Source organism: Grus americana, chromosome 1, assembly GCF_028858705.1.
Source record: "Grus americana isolate bGruAme1 chromosome 1, bGruAme1.mat, whole genome shotgun sequence".
Taxonomy (NCBI): domain Eukaryota; kingdom Metazoa; phylum Chordata; class Aves; order Gruiformes; family Gruidae; genus Grus; species Grus americana.
The window spans coordinates 190,319,693-190,347,320 of NC_072852.1; the positions used below are offsets into that span (position 1 = coordinate 190,319,693).

The 27,628-nt window shown below is 42.7% G+C and overlaps 1 protein-coding gene across 1 annotated transcript in view; it reads left to right on the forward strand.

The window, feature by feature from the left end:
- FOXO1 (forkhead box O1) overlaps positions 1-27,628 on the forward strand; it is a 66,219-nt gene that overhangs the window by 34,167 nt on the left and 4,424 nt on the right. The window contains exon 2 of the mRNA XM_054805078.1: positions 26,106-27,462. Within this exon, the coding sequence (XP_054661053.1) occupies positions 26,106-27,449 (1,344 nt within the window). The 3' untranslated portion in view covers positions 27,450-27,462. The remainder of the gene's footprint in view (positions 1-26,105; positions 27,463-27,628) is intronic.

Genomic DNA, 27,628 nt, shown 5'->3' on the forward strand with positions numbered 1-27,628 from the left:
AGGCTCGGACAGTGATGAGTCAGTGTCCAAGATGGTTTTGGGAACATGAGGCCCCTTGTAATTTTCCATTTAAGTATTTGAAAGTCTTTTATGCTTTTCATAAAATGCAGAGAGTCCAATTCCTTTGGAATTGCTGTGGGCCAAGTTGTCAAAAGAGCGCAGAGGCAGCGTGGATCAAAGTGCTGTTTGAGACAGGGTACGTGACCATCCCTCTCATGACAGTACTGGAGTCTCCAGGGTATATAAGATGACCATCAGTGGAGATTGGCTAAGGGAGAGATGACAGAATTGCAGGGTAGCTGAAGCAGGAAGGTACCTCTGTGAGATGGTGTAGCCCAGCCCCTTGCTCACAGCTGGATCTGCTAGGGCTGTTCTCAGGACGAAGTCCGGTTGGGTTTTGCCTGTTTCCAAAGGTGGAGACTCCGCAGCCTCTCTTGGCAACTTCTGCCATTCTTTGACCACTGTCACAGTAAAGGTGGTGTTCTTAAAACAGGGAAATGGTGATCCCTAGGTAAAAGGGGAGATAGTGCCAGGGATGTGATGAGGTGGTGTTATGAAAGCAAATGGCCACTTTCAATTTTGCTAAAGGTTCTGAAGCATATTTCAAACAAATTGGAGATGACTCTCGAGAAGCCAGAAGCTGCTCTCTGTTAGCATTGTGTTTTCTAACCATGAGAAAAGCACCTTTGGCATGCTTGTGTCCATTCACGGTGTGGTTGCAAAGATGGCACCCCACATCCCTTACTGGGGCCATGCTGCATCCTGCTTCACCACCTCCTCCCCCCTCCTCTATCACATCAGATCTGAGTGTCTCATCTTCACTTTCAGGGCCTCATTTAACCTACTGTTATTTTCCCTTCCACTTTTACTCACTTCTGTGATGTTCACACAAGCCTCTAGTTTGCCTGTGGTACCTGTCTCCATTGCCTACTTGATACATCTGTACAAAACCTATTTTGGTGGCCTCTTTTGTTGGAGAGAAACCTTCCACAAAACTGCTTCATTATAGTCATTCAAAAGCCCATTTCAAGTCTTTGTAGTGTTTTAAAAACCTTGGCAACAGGCTGGGTTACTGGTGTGCTCCTACTACTCCCCTGCAGATGTACGTTCCCTTCTTGATTCCTTGTTATGCTGCTCCTATATCACCAGTTGTCTGTTGCTATAATCTCCTATCTCAGGTTGTAACCTGCCTGAGGCCACTGTTTTTCTCTCTCTGCAGAAGGCCCACTAGAATGGGATGCAATCCCTATGTTGATGGTATAATCCATAACAGAAGAAAATAATGGTAGATCAATGATGTAGAGACCAGATTTTTTTATCTGGGTGAACTGGGATGAACAGCTCCCTTGTGTAGAGAGCCCTGCGATCCAAAGGGTACAGCCGGGTTTAAGGATTAAAGTGAAAATACGTAAAATGGGCAACAAAAAAATCTTGAGTAGTCTTGTAGGGTGACCTCTGTCAGATGAAGAAGTCTGAACTCTTAAAAATGCTGCAGCCTGGCCTTGGTCTGAGTGGGAACAGTTGCGGGATGATTTGATCTCTGCAAAGCTGCTCTTGATCAAGTTGGGCAGGATTATTGAGGAAGATCGGCCGGTTGAAACCCGCAGAAAATTAAATAGAGCAAGGTTGTTTGCTGGGGATTTTGGCATAACGCCATGTGTCTATACTCTGGTGTACTCCATCCCTGGTTTTTGGGCAAGACTCTGCCCACATCATCCTTGTGCTTGTGGTGGCAAGAAGGTGCCTGTGGTTGGGCTGGAGGCAGGGAAAAGTAATGAAGTTGCAGATGGGTTGATGTGGTCCTGTCAGCCTTGGTGTCATGACCAGCTGAATTTGGGCACCATTGGTGTTACCCTCTCTTGTTTGTGGTTGTGTTTGTAATACAAAGCACCCACCAGTTGGCAAGATGAGGTGGCTGAGTATCTGGTGACTGCTGTAACAAAGTTTCTAGATGTTTTTTCCCCATTTGAGAGGTGTAATAGAAGTAACATCACTATATAGAGAAAGCGAGTGGTCTTGTTGCATTAATATAGAAAATGAATTTTTCTTTCTTCCTCCTTATAATGTATCATCAATCTGTGGCCTAAAGCAGAAGTGTGTTCTTGCCGTGATTGAGATACTACAGAAGTAAATGACACTGAAATTAAATGAATCAATTTAAAGTCACCTTTCTAGTTGGATGCAGAAAGGTGTCTCATCACAGCTGTGCCTAAGAGTTTTACTAGCAGTAAATTAAACTTCAGGATATGTTAGTAGTCAGACAGGCAGGCAGAGCGACTGTTGAATGTTGGTTTTGAGTATCTGAGCTCATTTTAAGGGTTGCTCTCCACTGACAAATAACTTTTGACTGGACTGAGGGTTACTAGTGCTTTATCATTAAGATTACTGTTACACTGATGGCTCTAAAATGCTAATTTTAATGTACTTAGTATTTTTAAAAGGTTGGAATTTCTAAGAAATATATTTGTTCTTGTTATTTGTTCTTATTGCAATGCCTAGATGCAAAACTAGGAAAGATGGTAGAAGGGGATTCTTTTGCTGTTAGAAGTTAAGCATGTAGGAGCCCACTTGCTTGTCTTCAGCTGCATTATGGACAGGTTTCAGGATGAGTGTGAAGCTGCCAGTGTCCTCCTGCAGCTGGTATTTGCATGCATGTACATGCTTCAGGGGTCTGTCTGCTGCCTTTCCCCGTACCAAAGGAAGTCATCTTCAGTTAGCAGTTTTTAAGCTTATCCAGTTTTTGCTGAACTTCAGCCCCAGGTGAGATAGGAAGGGAGCAGTATGCAATAAGGCCTTACTTGGTCACGTTGCCATCTCTCCTCTTTAGCAGGGAACCTTCTTCCCACCTCCCTTGAAATCCAGAAGCAGAGTTTGTTTCCGTGGGGTCCAGCAGGACTGCAGATATGTCATTTGATTTTGGTTTGTCACTGAATGGCCCTTCCCATGCTTCTCTTCTAAAGAAAAAATTATCAGGTGGAGTTAGGGCTTTTTGTTTATCACTGGCCTTTGAGTGCCTGTTGTTTTTCTTGTGCTTATGCAGGTAGTTCCCTTATTCCGTATTTGAACTGTGCAAAGCTGCATGGTTGGGTTTATTTTCCCCTCATTTAGCCTAACTTTTCAAGAAAGATAAGAAAATACCTTTAAAGAAAAAATATTTTTTAACTGTTAGAAAGTTTTGACTACTTTTGTTTGACAAAACTTTGAATTGGCATGTAATGCTTGTCCTGGGACAATACTACTTGTCCTGATTAAGCAGGTTGTTTAACGGATCCAATGAACGCTTATTTAGATACAGTAAGTATTTGTGGCAGAGAGCCTTGCCTGTGAATTCAGACATATCTCTTAGCAGCAGCAATCTGTATGGTCATCTGCAGATTCTGTTCAGTGATTTGACCCGCCTAAAACAAAGTTATATTGGATGAGCATTAATTCAAACCTTGTATGTGTGTATCTTTTTTAAAGCTTATTTAAGCTGCACTGCAAATTCCTCCTAAATGTGTTGAAGTGACAAAAATTGCACGTGACTATCCAATGCGAATAAACGTATTTAGTCAAAGTAAGATGAATATGATGGAGTCAGTAAAATGCTGAAAGTGGTTGGCTTTATCAAGTCATCAGCTTGATGCATTATTGTTGACTTGTTGGGGCAGAAACTAAGTTTTGGTCTAATTGTCATTTGGACTAATTGTATGTTGAGAATAGTGTATACTCTATAGACAGCTGCTGTGGTAACACCAACAGCTTTGTTTTTTCTTGAAAACTCAGGGTGGTAAGTTGGAAGCTTACGCTATGTCAGAGAATGAATAAACTTCAGTGTGCAGCTTTGTAATTATTATAATCAAAAGTATAGGTGTGTACTGTATCTGCTGATGTTGTGAGGTGCTGGGTTTGTTTTCTGTTCCTCTTATCACATTCCTTTGGGCTCTATTGAATATGACCAAGCTTTTAGTTTAAGCCCTGATTTTTATGTAATCTCTTAAGCTTTAAAAAAAGCAAGTTTCATTAACTTCATATGTAGAGGGAAATGTGGAGGGGAAGAAAGGAAAGGGAGGGCACTGTTTGCTTATGCGCACCAGACTAATGCTCTCTGTTATCATGAAACGTCATTATCCCATTCTTGTTTCACTTCTCCTTCCCCCATATCCATATTACATTTTTAAGTCTTTTATGCAAAATACGTCAAGCCGGTTATTTAATCATCTTAACGGAAAAGTTTGGTCTCGGTTGAGTGCCGAATTTCAAAAAAATTGTATTAGCTTTTTCATCTTAGGCACACATTAACAGTTCTAGCCTGTCTCCTACCAAACATCACTAGCTTTGCGTAGCCTTTATGAACAATATTTATGAACTTGGCCATTGCCAGGGAAGACAAGCTAATGGTGAAAAGTTTGTTGAAGACCCTAGATTCTAGGGATCGGGAATATATTGACATATTGAATATATTAAAACAAGGATCCATTTTCTTACTCTTGTTTCAAAATATCCTGGAATTCCCTATCAGTTCAGTAGGTATTGACAGTAAAAACAAAAAAAATACAGTAAACACGGTTGCCTGGCTGAGTAAGGTTCTCAAAACCAAACAGAGCCTTGAAAGCTGTGTGTCCCAAAACCCAGGCATCATTTGAAAAAAGGTCAGTGCTGTCCAATGAACTTTGCTTCTGATTCCCCTTAAAAAACGGGAGGAGGAGGAATAACCTGTAGTTTTTAAATTTCTCCGTCCCTGTTTATAAGAATAGTCTCAGACATCTGTTTCTGCTGTGGTGCAGTCATGCTCCGGTGCTTCCCCCGCCGAAGCGTGACTTGTCTCTGTGCCTCAGTTCACCGGCGCCTGCCCCGGTGCTTTGGGGAGGGTGAGTGTTTTGGAAGGTGGTCCCAGCTGTGCCTCGGCACGCTGTGAGACCCCACCAGCATCCCCGCATCCCTCACTGCAGGCAGGGATGTTCCTGGCCCTGCTTGATAGGATGGTCCCTCTCCTGCTGGAGCTCAGAGCCTCTGTAGATGGTGGCCATGCAATTTTGGGGCTACTTCGATGCTCAGGTTCGAGTCCATTGGCAGTGAAATGGCTGGACGCGCCGTAGCGTGCCATTTTCTGGGTTACGCACCCAAGACGTTGGACTTGGTTGCATTTCCCCAGTTTCTTGTCTTTAGCTGAAGCTCAGACTTCAGAGGCTTGTGGTTAGCAAGTGTCTCGTGTGTGTGGTGAGGGTGGGACCCTGGGGAGGGACTGCAGTGCCCTGCTAAGTGAACATCCAGTTTTTGTTTGAATTTAACTCTTATTTTTGGAACTATGGGTGACTTATTCTTGGAACCCCGTTTTTCAGAAACCCATCTGCACGCAACGTTGCCAGGATTTCTGGTACAAATATTTTGTCATTTGCTCTTGAGACAATCTGTTGTTTCAGTCCTGGATGAAGTTTTGTAATATGTTCCTTGAGATATCATGGAAAAATATCTTAGTGGTTGTGTAATCTTCTAGGTGAAAACACAAGGTTATAATTTTTTTTTAGTAGAAAATTGATTATTTGGTTTTATCAATGAACAAAATCTGTAAAATCTTTAAAAAAAAAAATCCAAGACTCTACTGTGCTTATTCTTTCCATATCTGATTGCAGCAGTTGAGTTAGAAATGAGCCACCTTGTCTTTTCCAAGGAATATTTGGAATTCTCACATTTGGTGCTCATTTTGCTCCATCCTTTCTCACCTGTTTCACATGCTCAGAGCATTGTGCCTGGAAGCTTGTTTGTTTTCATGAGGGGTTTTTTTTCTTCTCTAGAGACAGAGCTCGTTCCCTTCATTAGTACCTCCCTTAGTGTAGACACAAAATCCTGCCTTTGCTAGACAATGATATAGCAGAAGAGTTGGTGAGAACTTTTAGAAGTTGGAGGTTTAAAAACAAGGCTCAGTCTTTCCTTTCGAATGACAATTCTTATTCTTTATCAGACTTGTGTGATGCTGGACAAATCTCTCCATTTCCCTTATATATATGTGTACAGAGATAGATGGTACTTTGGTCTGTTGTTTTAATAACAAATGGCAGTTAAAAAACCAACAGCATTGGGTCGTCAGTGTTGACCCTCCTGGTGTTGCCAACAATGTGATCTCCCCTTGCGTGATCATAGAGGGGACACAGGAAGATATTGTAGGCTGGTTGCTCATGGTAACACCATCAATAGCTACATCAAGGAGTAACTGATGAAATTCTATTTACTGGGATTTTTTTTCTTTTACTTATCAATCTTCAGATGTTTGTATTATCCTTCTCTTTTTTTTTCTAACCCCAAAGAGTGAAAGGGAAAAGTCCCCTAGTAAGGGGGATGTCAGGAGAACTGTTTTTTGTCACCGAGTGGGAAAGAAAGGGGAATAAATGCACTTACCATGGTTGATATTGGAGTGTATATGTTTTCCTGTCCTCATAGCTCTCCTATTTAATTGGCAGTTTCTGAAAAGAAGACTCTGAAACCTAGCAAACGGTTTAAGATTTCAAATGAATGGAAAAAATTCTCAGTATTCCAAAATAGCCTTCTGGAGGTGAATCTCATGGAACTTGTGGACAGGCAGATCTAAAACCTCTGGAAGCAACTCCAAGATGCTATGGGAGAAAACTCTAATTAAGAGTTAGGTCAGCTTTGTGTGTCTGGGAAAGCTGTTGCAGATGAGGTTGCTAACCGTAAAGAGAGAATGATCTCCTCCCGCTCCAAAACTAGAGCATGAGTCGAGTGGTTGCCAGGTTTATTTTGGCAGAAGCAGCATTGGAGGTGGTGGCTGATGCTAAAGGTGTGCTAAGAAAAGCTCCTTTTGCAATGAGTGGCTTTAAGTTTGAGAAAGCTTTGCATACTCACATAATTCATGTAGAGTCCTTACGAATGCTGTTCCTTTTGGCACTTGCCCCTCTTCCCGTTCCTGTAGCTGGGCCTAGGAGTAGGCAAGTGGTACTCCTTGCTTGGCCATTGCTAAGCAATTCTTTCTCCTGGTGCTTCGTTTGCACTTGTTTGGCTCTCTGGATATCACGTGCCCGGCAAGCTTTCAAGCGCTAGTAGCTCCTCCGTGCAGGAGAGGTGGGCAGGTCTGACAGCACGTAGCTTTGCTGGCGTACTTAACTTTCACTTGTCTTCTCCCTGCAAAATAAATAAATAATTGACGCGTGAAGGGGAAAAGCGTGGGAGGAAAAATGTCAGGAAATTCAAAGGTGAAGCTATTTCCTCCCTCAGTAATATTTTTCTTCTGCATGTTGTTTCTTCTCTTCAAACAATGGGGTGAGTTTGAATCCATTCTTAACTATCAGCCTTGCCATTGTTTATTCATAAATCCTTTCATGTGTGTGACGGACCTCAGGAAAAACCCACACTTCCATTGTGAGACCTCTGGGCAGGCTCTCTGTGTTGTACACTGCCAGTACAACAGGGCTCCAGTCCTTCTTTGGGGTCCCCATGTGCCAGTGAGTTAATATTCATGGTGAAGTATGTAACGTGTGTGATTTAAAGGTGTAGGTTGTGAAATGTGGTAACTCTAGCAAAGCTTAGGTTTTTTTTAAAAAAAGCAAATAAATAGATATTCAGAACAAGGATTTCTGATGTTAGATGTTAATTACTCAAGCATAACGTGTTTGTTAACTTTCTGTGTGTGTTCGTGTGTGTGCACACACTTGTATTTGGGGGAAGGGGTGTTTTGCTGAAACAGGTGAAAGTTAGTTCTGTAGTATAAAACAGGAAGCAGATGGGTACTAATTAAAGCCCTGTTGATGATAAAAGGGTGACTGAGCTTTTGAAGCAGCTGCTTTCCTAATTTTATACATAGCTGGTACGTACTTTATATAAGAGCCGGCCTCCCCACACTTCATTGTTTTCGTGAAGCTGGAGGAAATGCGTGTGCATGTGCGTGCGTGCTGCCATGGCTGAGGGATGGCGCTTGCTGTTTGCTTCCTTCTCTGCGCTAGAGAAAACGGTGTTTTCCAAATGCCTGACAAAGGTGCCAGGCACCTTTTCATCTCCCTCCTCTTCTCCCTCCACCTTTCCACACGCAAGAAGGCACCGGGTTTGTGGGAGCATCTGTTAGCAGCGGTGCTGTAGATAAGGGAGGGCAGCTTAATGTGTGTTGCAGGCTTTTGTGTCTCGACTCATCTGGGAGAGCTGCATCTAGGAGAGAAAGTTATTTTTTCTTGGCTGTTATTTATTGCGCCGTTAGACTTTCGCGAAGTGGTTAGAGAGTCAACAACGAAAATACCAGTGAGGGTGTCAGTCTCCGCTGTGTGTGACCCGTGATCGTCATGGTCTTTAATCTTCACAAGTACTCTTTATACTGCCTTTACTGCCTTTTCTCTTATCTTGAGGCTCGTAGGATGGGTAATAAACTCATCTTCCAAAAACAAGGAAACAAAAAGATACAAACATGTTGTATCGAAATGTAGGCAGAGGAAAAATAGCACCAAAGCAGAGCAGATCTTCATACAGTAGAACTAGCAATGTGAATTGTAGTATTTTAATGACCTCAGTGGGTGTTGGACATAGAGAAATAAATAGTAACTTTCTGTTGACTTGAGTAGCAGGTTTGGTCTATAATGAATATATTTAATCATTGAAACCTTTTTACTGACAGCTTTTGCCACTGGAAATTGGTGTGGGGGAATTGGTTTCTTCCTTGGGAAAGCAAAGTGCCAGTGTTCAGTCCCAGTGTTGGAGGTGTCAACATTCTGGTAGAAATAAACCAAACTTGGTGTGGGCAGGAGGAGAAAGAGGAGGAGGAAAATTTTGGTCAGCACGGGCTTTAGTCTGGTAACATGCAGATTCAGGGGATGGCAGCTGAGGTGTGGAGGAGTGTCTTCTGCACGGGGAAAGGAAACTCTTGTCGCACTGGCCACATTTCGTAGCAGTGCTTGGGGATCCGGATTGTGTTTGGCTGGAGTTCTCACAGGGATGCTGTCTGGGTGTTGGTTTGAAGAAGCAGCCTTTCAGAGAAAGCTTAACTTGTGAGTGGCAGCCATTGCTCCTACCACCCGGTAAGCCCATGACTGCCTTGGAGGAGCCAGATGACCCAGAGAATTCAGGGAAGCATTGCCTCCTTCAGTGGCTAACACTCCTTCCCTCATGTCACCAAGCAACTGCTATCTGCTGTGGCTCGTTCAGCAGCTGTGATGGAAGTGTTGTACAGTATGAGTCAGAGTCTTTAAATCCTTCTCTGTTATTGCTGTTAGTGTTCACCCCCCCCTTGTCTTTTCACTCTGTCCCGTGCTAATGTTACTGATGGGTTTGTGGATGTTCCCTTCTAAACTGCACACTTCTCCACTGCTGCATCTCTCCCCTACTCCTGGCAGCTGAAAGGAGAACCACCAGGTCCCAAAGCACATGGAAGGATGGCAATGTCACCTTCTACATTGGACAGTACGTCTCTTGGAGGATTTTCTTACTCCAAAGTCATCTGGGTTGGCTGCATTTCTGGTTACGGGATCAGTGAGATGTGCTGCATCACTACAACCAAAAGTTTACTGGGTGCCAGAACCTGGTCTGGGAGAGCTTTCTTTCATGCACAGACTGCAGGGTTGTGAGTTCTCTGCAGTATTGGTTTCTTAAATATTCTGTTTTTTACAACTGCTCAGTGTTTGTCAAGAAGCTGTTGCTGTTTGAGTGTACTTTGACATCGTACTTGTGTTAATCTCCTTTGGCCTTATCCTTTAAATCAGCCTTTTGACAAAGTCTGGGGGCTGGGTTTAATCTTAGGCAGTTCTTGCTCTTTTTCTAGAGTCAGCAACTTAAAATTGTCTATTTTCTTCCTGTGGTGCAGGTATCTAAGCCAGGATTACAGGAAAGCTAGTGCAATCAGAGATGACATTTGACTGCCACTACATCCCCTAGCTGCCTTCTGAAGGATTTTAAAAGTATTTTGGAGGCCCTGAGAGTCTGTGGTCTTCAAGCTGAGAACAGCTACAGTAGAAAGGATGTGAGCTTGCCAATATACTTGTTTTAAAAAAAATAAAAATCTGTATGGTTAAGGCTATTTGAGAAGTGGGCAGCCTCTGTGGCAATGCAGAGGAGTCACGCAAGCTGCTGCAAAGGTTACGGTGTGCCCTTAGCTGTGCCAGGAAGCAAGTGCCAGAGAGCTGCTGCTCTCTGGCAAGTTCTTTCTTAGGGTAAAAGGCCCTTAACCCTGCTTTGAACGTGTTTCTGTGGCTTTTGTGAGCCAGCCATACTGTGTAGAAATCGCTGCAGCTGGGGGATTTGTACGAGCCCCAGAGTTCTCTACAGTTTTCCTTAGGGGTGAGTGTGTATCCTAATGCTTTGGTTGATCATGCTCAATCTTGAATGTTTTCATGTTTAAATACTTAACACAAAAATAGACAGAAATAGGTGAGAATTGCTAAAAAAATAATCTTTTCTGTTTAAAATGTCACTTAGCTGTAGAGCGTGGAGATGCATATTTTTGTTGTCAAACTTACTCAGCTACTGCTGTCCTTGGAAAATCAGTCAAATGTGTTGAAGGTATATGTTGAATATATATGTGTGGGATGGTTGCTGTTAGGCAAACTTTGAGCAAGATAACTCTGAGCTTCCTTATCAGCTGCCCCAGAGATGCCTGGCATCGAAGGCAGCCGTGGAGGAGTGAATGAGGGGTCCTTGAATAATTGTCGGAGGAGGAGAAAGGCGGATTGAGCCCATGCCTGTTTTGCCAGTCTCCGTTACTTGAGCCTGACATGTGCAATGTGTTTTTAAGTGGTAGGTCCTGAACTCAGCTGATGCCTTGAGAATTTCATTAAAAGGAGCATGTAAAGGGATGCTAGCCTCTGGTAAAATAATAACTGGTGCCCAGATACATTCAAGGTACTAGATCCAGATCCTTCACTCACTGCTCCAAAGCTGAGTATTGGAAGTACCTTTTTTACAGAGCCAGTCTTGGAAGAAATGTACTTCTTTCCTTCAGCTCCCTCTCCTTCCTAGGTAAATGAGGAACATGTAATTAAATCAGAGCAGTTGTTAATTGTAGTCTTTTAACTTAGTCTTGCAGCAAACAACAACTAGCTTGTAAATGTTGAGGTCCAGACTCTGCCCTGTGAGCAGATAATTATTCTGTTATCTTCTCTAATTTCATTACTTTTATTCCAGGGGGGAAATAGGGAGTAAGGGAAGAGGAAAGTCCGGAGGAGGGGTAGGGTAGGTAAGCTTTCCTATTATTATTTAAAGGCCAAGCACTGTGAAGTAGATACATTTGATATTCTTCAAGTGTAAAAGCAGATAAACTGCAATTATTTGTGTTTACTCTCAACTTCTACCACTGCTTTTCTGAGGCTTCAGATACCAACTTTTTCAGAGAGAGGCTCTGGTACAATATTGCTGTATTGGGGACACTCATTTCTAACTTTGTCAAGCTGGCATACTTTAATTTAAAATAAAAGTAGAGAATGGTGACGCCTGTTGTCAAGCCTGGCATACATACATCTGGAGGTAGGAGAGAAAGGGAAAAAATTAATTGATGCACGTGGTCTTATCTTTAAGAAAACTATCTTTGCCCCAACTATTACTGCCCATTTGGCAATAATTTGGCTCAGCCCAATTCCTGTTTGCTATGTTTCAGGGGCTGACATAGCAGCTTTGGAAGTTTACAACTCAAAAAGGTCCATGAGCTCTTCTGATTTGCAGATAAGCAGATCTGCTCTTTTCTTGCTTGTCTCCTTGTACTTTTATTTAGTTACACACTTGAAATCTAGGGATGGGGGAAGGAGTTCTTCTGTTGTTGCTGGTTTGCCAGAAATGTTCTGCAGGTAAGTTGGTAAATGTGTTCCACCTCCAAAAGGAGGATATTTTTGGATATTTGAGGTTTGCTTGGGTAGACAATAGGTATCTGTGGGGGGAGAGAGGTATCTTGCCAAGCACCTTTATTTTTGAGTCAGAAGCCTGTATTTTCCTAGAAAATGAGATCTTTCAAAGTTTATGTTAGGGGGATCCAAAATAAGGTGTTTTAAGGCGGGGTCATTCACTCTGCCTTTTGAGAACAGAAAGAGTTGGTTTTTTGAGCCTGTGTGCTCGGAGGACTTGCGACATGAATATGGTGTTATGTAAGAACTGAAGCTCTTAAATTTTGAAGATATATTTTTCACAAAGATGGCCAAAGGAAAACACATAGTAAAACAGTCATGTTTCTTCCCTCCTACTTATTGGGATTCCTAAGACTCCTCTAACGGAGGAGAGGCAGAAATCCTGCTGCATGAGAATTGAATGCTTGAAAGATAATGTCCAACTTAACCCTATAGAAAAATTCCTTGAGAAATTCCTTAAATGGAGTTCTGTAATTTCTACTTTGGTGCAGAGACCGTGTTGTATGAATTGTGTGACTTCTGGAACGTCTCTTTTTTTTTCCCCCCTAATCCAGAGGTTTCTTAGGAGTCACAACGGGTTAGTAATCATGTCCACAGCAGACCGTGATCCTGATGAGCAGCAGGGATGGCATGTAGTTCAAAGTCTCTTTTCTAACTCTTTGCCTTAGTGTCAGGGTGAAGGTAGGCAAACAGTGCCTTGGCTGGGGCTCTGCCTCTTCCAGCTGTGTGACCTGTAATCCCTGGGTGCGTGTGAGCTGACTCCAGGAGAGCTTTGTTGGTTTTCCTATGATTTCAAAACCAACCTTCAGCAAATACGGTGACTTTATATTCTTTTTTTTTTTCCCCAGTGTCCTGTTTCTTGCTCCTTTTTGTTTGTGTTTTGTTCTGACCATGCCTGTGAGCCAAATTATAGCTGTTTTTACAGGTTGCAAAGCTGTGTAAAATTATGAATTATCTTCTTTGCTGTTGTAAGTCAGCAGCAGACAGGAAGAAAGTTGAAAATACTGAATAGGCAGCATATTGCTGTGTAGGCACTTAATTTTGTTACAGTGTGATATAAGTTAAAATATTGCTTATTTCCTCTTTGCTGTTCAAAACAACTTGAAGCATGTTATGACCAGGACCTAAACAGTAACTGAAAAAGTAAAAACAAACCTTTTAACAGAGAAAAGCATGGCTTGCCAAATACTGTGTGTAATTTATGACTACATGAATAATCAATAAACAAAATACTTGAAAACACCTGACTTTCCGGGAGAAGGCTTTAATTTCTTTTTAAAACAAAGTAAAAAATGGAAACATTCCCTGTAATATCCTCAAAACTGGAAAAAAAAAATTAAACAAGAGCCACAAGAGCTTCAGTGTGTGCTGGAGTTTGCCAGCAGTTTAACAAATCTGTGGACATAAACGCACAAATGTATCCATGACAAATTATGATAAAACTTCATAAACAAACTTGGCTAGATAAATAATATTGGAAAACAAGCCTCAGTAAACATGCTTGCTTTTTTCTGTTTCATCCTTGTTTTTAGAGAGGCCCTTATGTGATCCACAGAATAAATAATTTCATGTGTCTTGATAGCTATTGCAAATGACAGCTCCTACTGCTGACATTCCTGCCATTTTTAATTTGATGTAAGCTAGTGTCCTGTGATTTTTTTTTTGTTATTATTATTTTGAAATGCGTGCCCCATTCTGACCTAGGAGGCGGATTCTCTCTAGAAGAGAGCTTGTGCGTCTTAAGAGCTGTGCAGGGGGCTGTGTTGTCTGAACATCTTCAAGAGGGAAAACTAAACTGCGGTACTTAAAAGAAGCAAAACTGGACAGGAGAAGACAAATACTAAGCAAGTCCATGCAGATTGTCTTAAGACTTTCTTGTTGCAGCCCTTTGAATTGATTAGGGCATTTTAGCTTACTGTCTCAGCTTTGCTTTTGCCAGAGCACTTTAGTGCATGTCTGGGGAAAGCTAGAAGAGAGCTCCTCTGCATTCCCCATCTTTGGGCGAAGGCACGGGAGGGATGGGAGGCCCATGTCAGCCTTTGTGATTGTGAAGTTGGATGTTGCAATCCTTAAATCTGAATAACTAGCCAGGTAGGGTTAGGCTGTCCAGTTACCCATGAGCTCTTCATTGAAGGAGGATGGGGGTGATGATGGTGAAGTTTGCACCAAGCAAAGACTGTGACCTTCAGGAGGCGGGAGCCTAATCTGAAAGTTGATAAGAGCTTTTTGAGTTTGTGAGATTAGTGAAGGGGTGTGGAAGGCTTTTCAAAACCAGTATTTTCTTCTCTGAATTGATGAGGATAATGGCAGTGTCCTTCCTGGGACACCTCCTGTTGCACCTGGCATTCCCCAGTGCACCCAGAGCCTCCTTCTGTCAGGCTCTGTCCAGGGCAATGGGAGAATGAATGACGGCTGCTCCGAGCAGCCGTGGTGAGGCAAGTCTCCTTATGTATGTCAAATGGAGAAAAATAGTAATGAGGGGAGATTAATTAGACCTAATTAGCAGGAGAAAAATAGCACCCAAAATGCCTAACAAAGCTCGTTCTTTGCATAACAGCATCCCACTCTGAGAGCTGTCTTAATTTGTGTCCAGCGTGGTCCTGCACCTCTCCAGCAGCACGTGTGTATGTAAAAGATCCCAAGCCACAGCTGTGTGGCTTATCTTCCTTTTTGTTGTCCTCATTGTAATATTTTACTGTTTTTAAAAAAAATGGATGTTTGGGTTTTGTGATGAATGCTGATGCACCAGAGCTCTTGGGCTTTACTCTGTTAATTCTATTCTTGTCATTAAAAACACGACTTTCTTGTCCTTTTTACTTTTCTTGTTTGGGAAGGAGGAAAGCAAGTAAATACAGAGCTGATGGTTTAAGTCACTGTTGCCAGATGACATTCTATGGGAATGTGGACTTGCCAGTATGTAGATTGTAAATAGTCCTTTGATTTAATAAGGGTCTGTTAAGTACAGAGCACAGCCTACAGTAGTGAGGGAATAGGAATGCTTCCAAAACTGGTGTGAGGGAAGAAATTACCCTTTAGATTTCCCTTCTTTCTGTGCCCAGCTTGCTCTGAGAAATAGCACTCTGCCTCCCGTAGCCTACTGAAAATTGTGTGCGTGTCTGGGGGTAACTTGGTTCGGAGTTGGCACTACACGTTTTGCAAGATTGGGTGACTGTGGCTTTATAATGCTGAACAGATGTCATAAAACCCAGTGATGAGCGCCAGCGTTTCTTGAAACTGCAGCCTGGAGAACGTCACGGAAAGCAGCATTCGAGAGGAAGACGCTGGCATGAACAGTGCAACCAGCCATCATGAGTCCTCTGAGTCCCGAGACCCTCCTGTAAGAAAATAAACTAAAAACCCTTTAAGTATAAACCACACCTTACGTGAAAGAGGGTGGCTGCAACTGGCCAGACACTGGAGAGGGGCAATACACGCTGGAATATAGCTCCAGGCTTTAATGAAATTTGGATGAGGGCTTTTTTTGTGGGCATTGTAGCAGTAAAACATGTTATATAAAATCTACTAGGCTGCGGGAGCAAGCTTGAACTGGAAAGAGCTCTTGCGAAGAGAGTGTGCTGGTGGTCTGGCATGGTTCTGTGGTGGGGGGGAAAGTACCAAGGCAAACCGTGTTCAAAGAAGCTGAGTAGAAACACAGTACCTAGTATATGGGCTGCCTCTTCAGGATGTGCGAAAGGGGTAACTGGAAATTGGTACTTGCTCCTTGTAACTTTGGAAAAAAGAACAAGTATGAAAAACAGAACACAAAGGAAAATGAACAAGTAGTGACCACATAAGGCAATATCCTTTATCTATGTATTTGCAGGTGATGTAGTAAAGAGAACTTAAATCTTGTCCTGTTTAAGCTATTTTAAGAACAACTTAAGTCTGTTTTCTGCTAATATTTTGTTAACAAGAAAATGGTATTTTATTTTTATATGTTAGACAGATACAGGGAGAATTGGTAGAGGAAGAATAAATAGTGAAAACAGTGGCTTCGTACACTGGACTGTACTCATGTACAAAAGAAATTAAAGGAAAGAGAAATGTCCCTGTCTTCTTTCCTCAGTTTCTCTTGGTTACTACAGCAACATCAGATATTTACAACATTAGGTGAAATCCAGAGGGTGGCTGTTATTTTTAAGCTGACACTGTCCCCTTACAAATGTGAAACCTTCAGCATCTCTACCACTAGATGCAGTAAAGAATCTCTAAAGATGCACCAAATCAAACAAAACCCCCTGGTCAACTCGATTTTATTTTCCTTTTTGTAGTTTTGGGGACTATACTAAAATTTTGTTAGCCTATCCTTGCACTTGCTGCAGTCAAAATAAAGATCAAATGCATAGTGAGATGTAGTGTAAGATATCATTCAGCCTGTAAATGGAAGGCTTTGCCCTTCTTTTTACAAGACGTGCAGTTTCCTTCAGCCAGGGATTTCCTGTGGGGCACAGCTAACCCTGCTGCAAAGGAAGCTTGCTGCTTTCATTGACTCTTTGTTTCTGAAAAAACTAGTATTCAGTGACACCCATGTCCGGAGAATTTGGCTCCTTTGCTTGCTAAAGGAAAAGGCTGCTTCTGCTATGCTGGTACAGTGCACTAAGTAGATGCATTTCTATTTTTTTTTTTAATTCTGCACAAAGATTCAGTTAACCTACTTTTTTATAATACTGCATCTGTACATCCCCCTTGGTATGTTGCTCCTCAAGGTAAGAAATACAGACAGGCTCGGTGGCTTTTCTGCAGACAAGCAAACATCTCTGCTTGTCATCTGCCCTTGTCAGATGAGTTTGCGCATTGTAGGAGCCGTGGGCGCAGTGCTGCAGGTGCGCTTGGCTCTGTCCGTGGATTTGTGGTTGTAAACCGGCAGCTGCTCCTTCTCTGTGTCCCTAAGGAGAGATCTACACAGTGGGCGTTGTTGCAGGTGAAATAAGTCCTCAAGCCTCTCCAACCACAGCTGGCCTGTGGGCAGCACAGCGAATGGGGCAAGTGTCGTGGACTTAGCCCATGTCTCCGGTGCATCCTGCTTTGCTTTCCCAGCTTCAGTTTTAACATATTTTCCACTGTTGTGGGTAGCCCATTGCTTGTAAATCCATCAGGTCGCAACAATCTTTCCAACCCTTTAGGTTATCTGTGATTTGGTGAAAGCAAATAGTCTTGATCCATGAAGATGAAGAAAAGATGTGTGGCTCCCTAGTAAAGCATCCAATGGCAACCAAACATTTAGGGTTAGGTCTTCTTGTGCCATTACATAGGCAAGTGGGAAACGACTCTTTTGATCATTATGCAGGGCTTTGAGCATGGAAAGCTTATGTGACTTCTCAGGCAGGGATCTTTCCAATTGTTTCTCTTATCCTATTAAAGCTTTTGGAATAATCATATCTGGGTGTTGTGGTGGTGTGTTTTTTGTTTTTTTTTTTTTTAATTCGTGGAAGTTCTCTGCGTGTCCACAAAGGCCAATGCAAAAAATGAGCCCTATTTTCGGACTATGATGTTTTTCACCTCTGTGGTTTACACTGAGACTTTGGCCTATTTCTCCCCTTACTGCTTCTTATTGGTGAGAGCGTGTTTCTAGCACTCCTTTTAAGATTAACTGCTGGTCTAATTAGTACTGATATATCTAGCATGTATACACATTTGTACCTCTTCATTAGAGCTAACGAATGTCAATAAAAGGCACCTTAGTTTTAGAAAGAAAAAGAGGGAAGCTTTCTATAAACAGTGCTGCAGTCTTTGTGATGAATTGGGCGTAACCGTGGAGAGTGGCAGAGGTGAAACAGGCTGTCTGTTAAACAGGAAACGAGTGATTAACATTTTTTGTCCTACTGATCATAATTATTCCCACTGGCTGAAAAAAAATAAACACCCCTTAGTCTCTCCTTTACTATAGTCACAGAATAAAATTTTAAGCTTATTAGTCATTTTGGCATTGTATGGATGAACTGCTACTTTATTACTCCAATTTTTTAATTATTTATTTTAATAAACTTTGCTTATAATTGTGATTCATGTTTTCCTTGCAATAACATACTTGCGCTCTGCATTCAGAGAGAGCTTTGCCATTACCACCGACCGCTGTGGTGCCTGCGTCCCCTCTGCAGTTGCATCCCTGATTCCTGCATTAGAGCCGGCACTGAATAATTGTAAGAACGCTACCTGCCCGTCACGAATCGCTGCAGCCTTCCTCACGGCTTATTGCACTACAGATAATTTTAATGGTTTTAATCCCTTTGATGAACACACATTAATGGTGGTGTGTGGTGCTAATCTTGGCTGCGGTGTCATCCAGCGTGGCATTGGCGTATCTGCAGGTGTTCTCTATCTTACCTTTCTTGAACAAAAGATATTTTTCTGGTACATGTGGTGGCCTATATTCTGTGGGACTGTTTTGAAAGGCATTAATTTTATCCTTGACCTCTGATGGCTTATTAATTGAATTTGTTATCAGCTTTTCTGTGATATCACCTGGGACTGATACTGGGCACCCAGGTTATGCATGCATCCTCTGCTTTGCTGTTTTTGCGTTACTGGTGTAATTGCAGCACAGGCTGCTTGCGAAGGCCAGAGGTCTGAGAGCGCTTAAAGGGAGGAGGAGGAGAGGCCCCAGTTATCAGGGCATCCTGACTTTGAAACCTTCCTCTTCAGTGAGGCCTCAGTGTTGGCCTCCTGTGTCACTAGTGAACTTCGGCAATGCTTCTTCATCATGAGCTATATATATATACATATGTGTATATATATATATATATATGTTCCATATTTGTGGAAAACAGTTTTTTTTTTTTTTTTTTTTTTTTTACAAATACAGAACCCTTATATTTGTCAAACACTTGTTTTCTGTCTGTTGGAATAGAAAGCTTACAGCATCAGTTTTGTAAAGGCAGTAATAGGATTTGGGTCACCAAATACAGTTACCCTGCTAGCTTTCATTTTTTTTTTCTGAAATCTGATATTTATGTCTTCTCTTATTTTCTGTATTTCATAACTTTTGTTTTATCCTGATGGCTATTTGCTTTTTTTTTTTTTAATAATACTGTGCTGCCTTTTTATTGTTGCCTTTCTTTCACCCCTGAAAACTGATAGATTTTAGACAAACCTATTGGCTGTCTTGGCTTCCTAGATGATTTTACCAGAGAGGGAGGAAGTTCCATTTGACAAGTCCCTTTTAAAAATCTCACAATTTTCATATGCATCTTCATCTGTTGTTTTTCCTAATCAGTGTCACTTAGTTTCCTTGGCTTTGAAACACTAGCAAATGTTTGTATATTTGGTCTATGCTGTGTTCCTATTATATCATGCCTGTATTGTGGTTATAGAAATAAATGTAGCTATAAAATGGAATATTGGCACTGATGTAGGTGATTGTTAACCTGGTTGTGGCTCTGTCTCTCTCTTGGGGGTACAGAATACATAAGAGTGCTCGTAAGAAGTTTTGGATGGGGTCATCACATGTGGAAGAGTATCCAGGTGTGTGCTTGCCCCGTGTGTATACTTCTCATACTATGCTTTACCTTGTTCATGGTTTTTATGCTCATTCTTTCTAAATGCCTGTGTAAGGGAAGTAGGCAGGTGTTATCATCTCATTAGAAATGTCCAAACTGCCATTATGGAAAGGTGCTTCAAAGGAATCTGCCTAGAATGAAGAGGAGAGTATCTGGGGATAGCAATTGGGAATTACTCAAATACATGTCAGTAGAGTTGCCAGTTCTGACATGTAAGTTTTGCATAGCCAAGTCCCTTAAACATCAACGTCTGGAGCTGTGCATATATTTTCTGTTACCACATACCGTGTTCCAGTGGTTGTGAAATCCCATCCAGTCCCTGGTGCCACGTGTGGCTGCAGGATGCAACCTGGAGGATGGCCAAGCCCCTTTGGTGTCCAAAGTTTTTCAGTCTTCTGCAGCTATGAGAAGGAAGTGTAGGAGAGTGTAAATCTGCAGAGTTAACTGCAGAATGTGCAGGACTTAGATTAATGCCACTGACGTGGTCACAGGAGATCCTTCCCCGTGCAGGAGAGACATGTATAGCGACCATATAGTGATAACATACAGTCTGTCCCATTCTTGTACATTCGTGCATGGAACAAGGGATGCATTGCTGAAATGTTATCAAATGAAGCAGTCTATGAAAGTATCTCCATGTTTGGAGATGGCGTTTCATGGGTGGTGGTCTGGAAAAGACTCTTGCTATGCCACCATCTGTAATGAAAAGCAGAGAAACAGTGCAAGGTCCCTCTAGTAAGACTGAAGTGTTTCTGCACTTTATCCAGCTGACACTCCTTAACCATATAACAGCGCAGGACAAAAATGAAGTCAAACAAAAGCACCCCCCAGGAACAAAGGACCCAAAAAAGCATGACCTGTTTGGGAGGAAATCCTGCCCTTCCACCTTCACGCAGCTGCAGGTGGCAAATTGCCAGCGTCTTCTAAATATGACTCTTTGACCTGAGGCTAAGTGACATGCTTTCTGTCCATGCTCTTATCTGACAACGGACAAGGTTTCGGAGCTGTAATCAAAGAATTCTACAATTGGGTGGCAGACATAGCTATTTCATTAACATTTGAAGCCTCTGACAGCGCAGCCAGATGTGTGTTTGTGTTGGTGAACATTGTAGTATCAGGAACCTTTTTGAGAGAGAGATGTGGCTAAGGCTGTTTTATAAGTGTGCTGCCTGTTGACCAAATGCTTTTGGGTGTCCAACACTAGCTCTGAGGTAACCCCAAGCTCTGTGTGCAGCATCTGCATCTGAACTTCTTGTATCTCAGAGTCATTAGATAAGACAAACAGGATTGCCTTACACCAGACTGTTGTACCAAAGGCAATGCTGGTACATCCGGAGTTATCAATGTTCTCTTTCTTCCTTAGCCTCCTCACCCAGCCCCTGCAAACTTGGCAGGATGGTTGGAAACCACAGCAAAATGGGTGCAGGCAGTGAAACTATTCCAAGCACACCTGCTTGTTTTGCCAGGCATGGTCTAGCTCAGCCTTGGACAGATGCTACATGGTGCCACTTGCCATGGTTAGTCCCTGCTGCTGCTGTCTGGCTGTTAATGCTGAAGGAGCCCTGAGCAAGTGTGGTGGTGAACTTCTTGTCCTTTGTGTACTTTCCTAGGATGTTTTTAATGACTTCTTTTTAGTGGTGCTTGCCACTGAGGCTCCAAGAGGAGGGTGATTTGAACATCTGGACCTACTGTAGAGCTGCCATACACAGACCTTGAGAGGCAGGTGTGATGTCCTCTTTACAGCATATGGAAATCCTGGGGTCTTCCCTCTTTGCTGCAAAGCTTTTGCTTTGGTGCTCTCTCCACAGAGGGACTATGCTGGTTCTGCATCCTCCTCTAAGCTGTCAGTAATGGGACATGCTAACACAAGTGGCTCATGTGCCAACCACCAGTGATCACAGCAGACACCTCTCAACAGTGATGATGTTAGCTGATGGGTCTCTGAACTTCTCTCCTACCAGTCCTTGACCCTGACTTTCTTGCTAGGCACGTTCCTATTGCGGTTATCTTAGGGGGTCATGGCAAAAGTAGTCTTGAGTGTCCTATTCTCTGAAAGTTTCTCTTCAGCTTCCGAATCCGTTTCAGACTTCATTTAGAAAGATCTGAGAACAACAGTCTAATACTGTTCCCCAATCTGTATTTGCAGCCATTTCAGCTGATGGTAGTTCCAGATGACTAGCAACGTGTGTAGGCTGTCCCCTTAGATGAGGTATAGGAAGCAATGGACTGCTGAAAAGTCCTCTGAAAGAAAAATTGGTAGGCACTCATTATACTGTTACCTTTAATAGCAGTGTTGACCTGTGTATTGTGGAAGCAGTCTTGCTTTTATGGCCTCCTGCATTGTTATGGCTGTATTGGCCTCCAGATGCCAAGTTCTTCTGCCTAAGTTACTGGTGAATCTCTTTTCCAAGATGCCATGGCATGCTTTATTGTAATATCAGCATAAGCACCTTGATAGCAAATCCACTTGTTTTTGTAAAACATATCGACTGTTGCATCCATTCCTTGCTCTCCCGTTTGGTGGCTGTCACAGCACTGTGGTTGAATGGGTGTGTGAGGGTATGAGGGTGGGAGAGACCATAGGCACTCATAGGTGCTCTTACAAGGTTTGGGTCTTGCAGCTCCCTGGATACTCAGAGATCCACAGTTAAATCCTCGTTGGAGAGGTTTGCGATGGGATTAAATAGGAGCTCTGCAGCAGGAGCTGTGCTCTGCTTTCTTCTCTCTTGCATGCTCCAAGTGCTGGGGTGGAGGAAAGATGGCCAGCGTGACTGTATGGTTTCTCTTCAGTAAGTACAGGCCTACAATGTTGTCAGTTTAATAAAGCAACTGTGTTTTCAGGTGTTTCTCTTTAGTAAAACACCAAAACAATTTACTGAAAAAATAATTAAATACCTAAACTTTCATTATAATAGAGGGGTGATTTTTTTTTTTCAGCAACTAGTCAGGCTAAAGTTAAGTTGCATGTTTTAGTATGAATATCTCTTGGGTTTAAATGCGGTATTAGATATCAGCAGAGCTTCTTGCACCCAGGGATTAAATGGCTGAGACGCTTATTTCTTTAATTATTTAAAACCTTAAAGCAGTTTGAGGGTTTTTGTTGCTTAGAGGAGCAGCAAGCAGGGCGTTCTCGCAGCAGTGCAGTTCAGCTGTAGGAAATGTTGGAAATGAAGCTGAATGATATACGTGCGTAGATTCAAATGAATTGTTTTCTTGGCTTCACAAGTTTTATTAGCTGCTCATCACATTGCATTTAGCGGATACTGGTTTTGCATATTTTGGCTCTTAAATCAGCGAGTAATGATAAGCATATCGACAGCTCCCGGTCTGTATGCTGAAGTATGGCATGAAGTCTGTTCGCAGACCAAACAGCAGCGGAGGCTCTCTGCGCTTTATCTCCGAGGCAGAAACTCAATCCCAGGAAACACCCCACAGGTGGCAGCAGCCCTGCTGCCGTCCTCACCAGGTTTTGATAAAATTCCAGCACGGATGCTCTCAGAACGATCTGGCGTGCGTCGTCACTGCACGGAAACCCGCCTCAAAACGCGGCCGCTTGCTTTTCGTGTCACTCAGGCCAGATTTTGGGAGGCTTTGCTTCGAAGTCCTGCCGAAAGCCGCGGCTGGAGGCATCTCACAGCGTGCCGGGGCCGGAGGTGCCGCCGAGCGCCCCGGCCACTGACAGCCGCGCCGCTCTTCCAGCTGCCAAGATCCACTGCTGAAACTATACTTTTTTATCAGGTCATGTTTGCGTCTGGCAAAGATTTGTAGACACAACATCATTAACAGCAGTGCATATTTTCACAAGATTTACCTCTTCAACACTTTTTCCAAGTTAGTAAATCATAGCTTCTTTAATGTCCTGCTGGCTGCGTGAAAAACAGGAATTTATGTAACAAGCTCTGGGCCGCAAACCTTTTCCTGTTAGGAAAATTTTTTTTTTCCATTGCTGGCAGACTTAGGAGACAGCTCTGTTACTCAAAGAGCGACCTCAGATGTCCTCAGTACAATAATACCAGATTATAACATTTTTGATGACTAAGGAATAGCAGTGATTTCTTAAATATTTAACACTTCTGTTGCAGAGAAAAAGGGAACTGTGCCTTAGCACGGTATTTTCTCTGCCTGATGTTTTGTGTGTTTGATATGCCTATTTTGATAGTAAACAGTAAGCGTGAGCCAACTGGGTATGTTTACAAAATACAATAAAAGACAAAAAAAATGAACTGGCGCAGGAGGTTTTTTAATCAACAGACATGCAGAACAACTTTCTTGTGACATTTCTAGAGCTGGACTTGTGTCAGCCGGCGATTCAGCTGTGGCCCTGGAGTGAAAACCACGGGCTGCGCCGGCTGGCCTCATGAGGCTTCTTGGTCAGCCCTTGGGGCTGCGGGCAAGTCCAAAAACAGGTTTTCAGGTTTATCTTCCCGACGTGTTAGCTGCACCTGGTGAAAATAAAACATCAAGGCCTTCCCTAACACCCTGTAGCTAGATAGAGGATGAGATTTTGATTGCAGGGTTAGCTGCAGTGAAGAGATACAGTCCTCCGTTAATTAGTTAATATGAGAAAGATTGGCTTCCTTTCAAAATTGAATAAGGAAACGCTCAAATTGTCGCTGGTGTTTATTTAACGGGGATAATTTGTTGAAGATGGTTCTTTGGAGGGGAAGGAGAGGTTGGAGAGGCTTCTGAGGTTAGGCACGCAGGTTGACTCCTTGCTGCGCGGGTTGAACTGCAAGCTGCCATGAGGCCATGTTTTCTGCTGTCAGACAGTGCCTTGTGGCCCTGTTTGGGGTGAAGCCGCACTCCTGCGGAGATGGTCTTAGGACACGGCTGCCTGTCAGGTGTGACGGGACTGTAACACTGCCTTGCTTCCCTCATCTGCTGAAGGGCTCCTCTTTGACCCCAGAGTAACCATTCCTGTTGAGCACTGCAGGGGGCCAGGCCTGCTTTGGCCAGTTGGCTTTCTGTGGTCCACAACGTGTCATGGCCCTTGCGGGGAATTTGAACCTATTGTCAATAATTTGAGCCAGGTCCCATGAGTTGACTGTTTTTTGGCTGATGTGCCTCCTTTATGGTCTTTGCTTCTTTTCTTCTGGATGTATAGGCAATGGGGAAAGATGTGCATCTTTGTAGAAAGCAGATATACACAGGAGGACAGGTAGAGAAGGTGAAGGAAGACATTTCTGGAGATGCTGTTGTCACAGGCAGCATTCTGGGTTGGGAAATACAGCAAAAGCAGCCAGAGACCAGAGCAGTGCATCCTCTGGTTTGCCTCATGAGCCATGCAAAGCTCCATGATCTTTATCATCCTCTTGGTTTGGTGCTGTAGTGGGTCTTGGCAGTCAGGTTAAAAACTTAGGATAGATGGGAGGAAAAAGGTAGGAAAACAGGAAAGACAGAACAGGGGGTTTGTAGGTCTGGCAGCCACTTAGTGTTTTCAGATAACTGGCCTGCTGGTCAAGATCAGCCTTATTACTGCTTTCTAGAAACAGTCTTTCCATTTTCACTCTCCCAAATATTTATTTAGACAGCCTGCTAAAAATTACTATGAATGGAAGGCAGCTACTGCATCATTGATTACTCTGCCATTGAAGTCTAATTTCTGGTTTACTCATTTCGTGTGTTGCTTTGTGGTTCCCTCCTACTTATTCTGCATGAATTGCAGCCCAAGAGCAGACCGTGGGTCCCCACGTAGACTCTGCTACTGTCCCACCCTCCTACCAACACCAATGGCTGCCATTCTCAGCACTCTTTGAACTTGTGGCCTTTTGTTAACAATTATGTCAAAAAAATATGGGACAGCTTTTCTGTTGATACAATGTTCTTTACATGTGTTCAGCAGAAAATTACATGAGGAAAAAAATATTTATCTACAGCTTGGTAATGCCAAGAGTAGTCTCTTGGTCAACCTGTGGGCTTGGATTTTGAATTTTTCGATTTTTTTCCTTTTTTTTTTTTTTGCTTTAAGAACAAAACATGAAACATTACTCGTGGCTGAGGAGATAATGAAAAGCTTCAGTACCTCTGGTCAGTCTTGGCGCAAGATAGCTCGTACCCTCAGGTATTAGAAGAGTCAATTTTGCATATTAAAATGTGGATTTTGAAAGAGAAAGATGGTTTTAAGACTTAGGTTTTAAATGCAATTTTGTCTATGCTGTTTGCATTCCTTTCTCCCTTACGATTTCTTAGGCAATTAGTGATGTTTATTTATAAAAATGAGAACTTAATCCTCAACCAGTTTTCTGCATGTGTTTTCTCACATAACACAAGTAATATAAAGCTCACTGATGTTCAGTGGCAATACTCACAGGCTGGCATGTTTGTAGGGTTTATAGATGTGCATGATGAGATGCCATTATAAGGACCGTAGAACAGGATCTAGCATTTCTGAACTTTGCTTAAACTAATAAAAAAATAATAAAATGCCTAGATGCAATCAGGTTCAACTCATTAGGGTGAAGCTGATAATGAGATTTTCAGTTGTCGTCTTGGTCTTCTGGTATATTTTGTCTCCTTTATGAGGAATTTGTATTTCAGAACAACTCCTTCAGTATTTAACTTTTTATAATGTCAGATGTGATCAGGCCACATGACAGACAAATTGACATGGCAACTCTCTGCAAGCTCGTTTCAGCCAGTTCTGAGTAGTGAGCTGATAAAAGCTGTTTCCAGACTGGCATGTTTTCCCATTTCTTGATTACCCCATGTTTTCTAACAAAAAGAGAGTATGTTTGCAAAGACAAATATTAGCACACCATAAAAGAAGCGTGTGTTCTCCATTTCTTACATCTTTTTTTTTGTTTTTCAGAATTCAATCCGTCACAACCTGTCTCTGCACAGCAAGTTCATTAGAGTGCAGAATGAGGGAACAGGGAAGAGTTCCTGGTGGATGCTCAATCCTGAAGGAGGAAAGAGTGGCAAATCTCCTAGGAGGCGAGCGGCATCCATGGATAACAACAGCAAGTTTGCCAAAAGCAGAGGCAGAGCTGCTAAGAAAAAAGCATCCCTTCAGGCTGGTCAAGAGGGAAATGGTGACAGCCCCGGATCGCAGTTCTCCAAGTGGCCTGCAAGCCCCAGCTCTCACAGTAACGATGACTTTGATAACTGGAGTACATTTCGACCGAGAACTAGCTCTAATGCTAGTACGATTAGCGGAAGACTTTCTCCTATTTTGCCAGAGCAAGATGATCTTGGAGATGGGGATGTGCACTCCATGGTATACCCATCATCAGCCACCAAAATGACTTCTACTCTACCCAGCCTTTCAGAGATGAGTAATTCTGAGAACATGGAAAATCTTTTGGATAACCTTAATCTCTTGTCACCTAATACGTCAATGACTGTGTCAACCCAGTCTTCATCTGCTACCTTGATGCAGCAAACACCAGGTTACTCGTTCGCATCCTCGACCACAAGTATAGGTTCACCAAATCCAGACTACAGGAAATTTACATATGCTCAAGCTAGCATGAACTCGTTGCCTCAGATTCCTATGCAGACTCTTCAAGACAGTAAATCAAGCTATGGATCGATGAGCCAATATAACTGTCCTGCAGGACTTCTGAAGGAGTTACTGACTTCCGATTCTCCTCCGCACAATGATATCTTGGCATCAGTAGACACTGGTATCTCCCAGGCTGGTGGCAGGGCGCTGGGCCAAAGCGTGCTGATGGTCACTAATTCTGTGATGCCAACTTATGGCAGCCAACCGCCCCACAACAAAATGATGAACCCTAATGCCCGCCCTCACCAAGGACATAACCAGCCAACACCTGCAGTTAATGGTCGTGCCTTGTCACACACAGTGAACACCATGTCGCATACTTCAGGTCTAAATCGCTTGTCGACAGTGAAGACTTCGTTACAAGTGCCTATGAGTCACCCGATGCAGATGAATACTATGAACCCGTATGCCCCTGTTAACAGTTGCAATGGCTACGGAAGGGTGGGAATTGTTTCCCTCCACCAGGAGAAGCTTCCCAGTGACTTAGATGACATGTTAATTGAACGGTTGGACTGTGACGTGGAGTCGATTATCCGTAATGACCTTATGGATGGAGAAACGTTAGATTTTAACTTTGACAGTGTATTACCTAACCAAAGTTTTCAGCACAGCGTAAAGACAACCACACACAGCTGGGTGTCAGGCTAGGATGTAGTAGGAGGTAAGCTGTGCTTTTTATAATAAATCTGAAAAACAACTAAAGGGAAAAGAAATCTAAAATGCTTAAAATCTGGGTGGTCTTCTGTATTGGCATATGAAGTGCCTCTATACACTCAGTCACTTTCCAGTCCTTTATTTGTTTGTAAATCAAGTTTGCACTGGTGCGT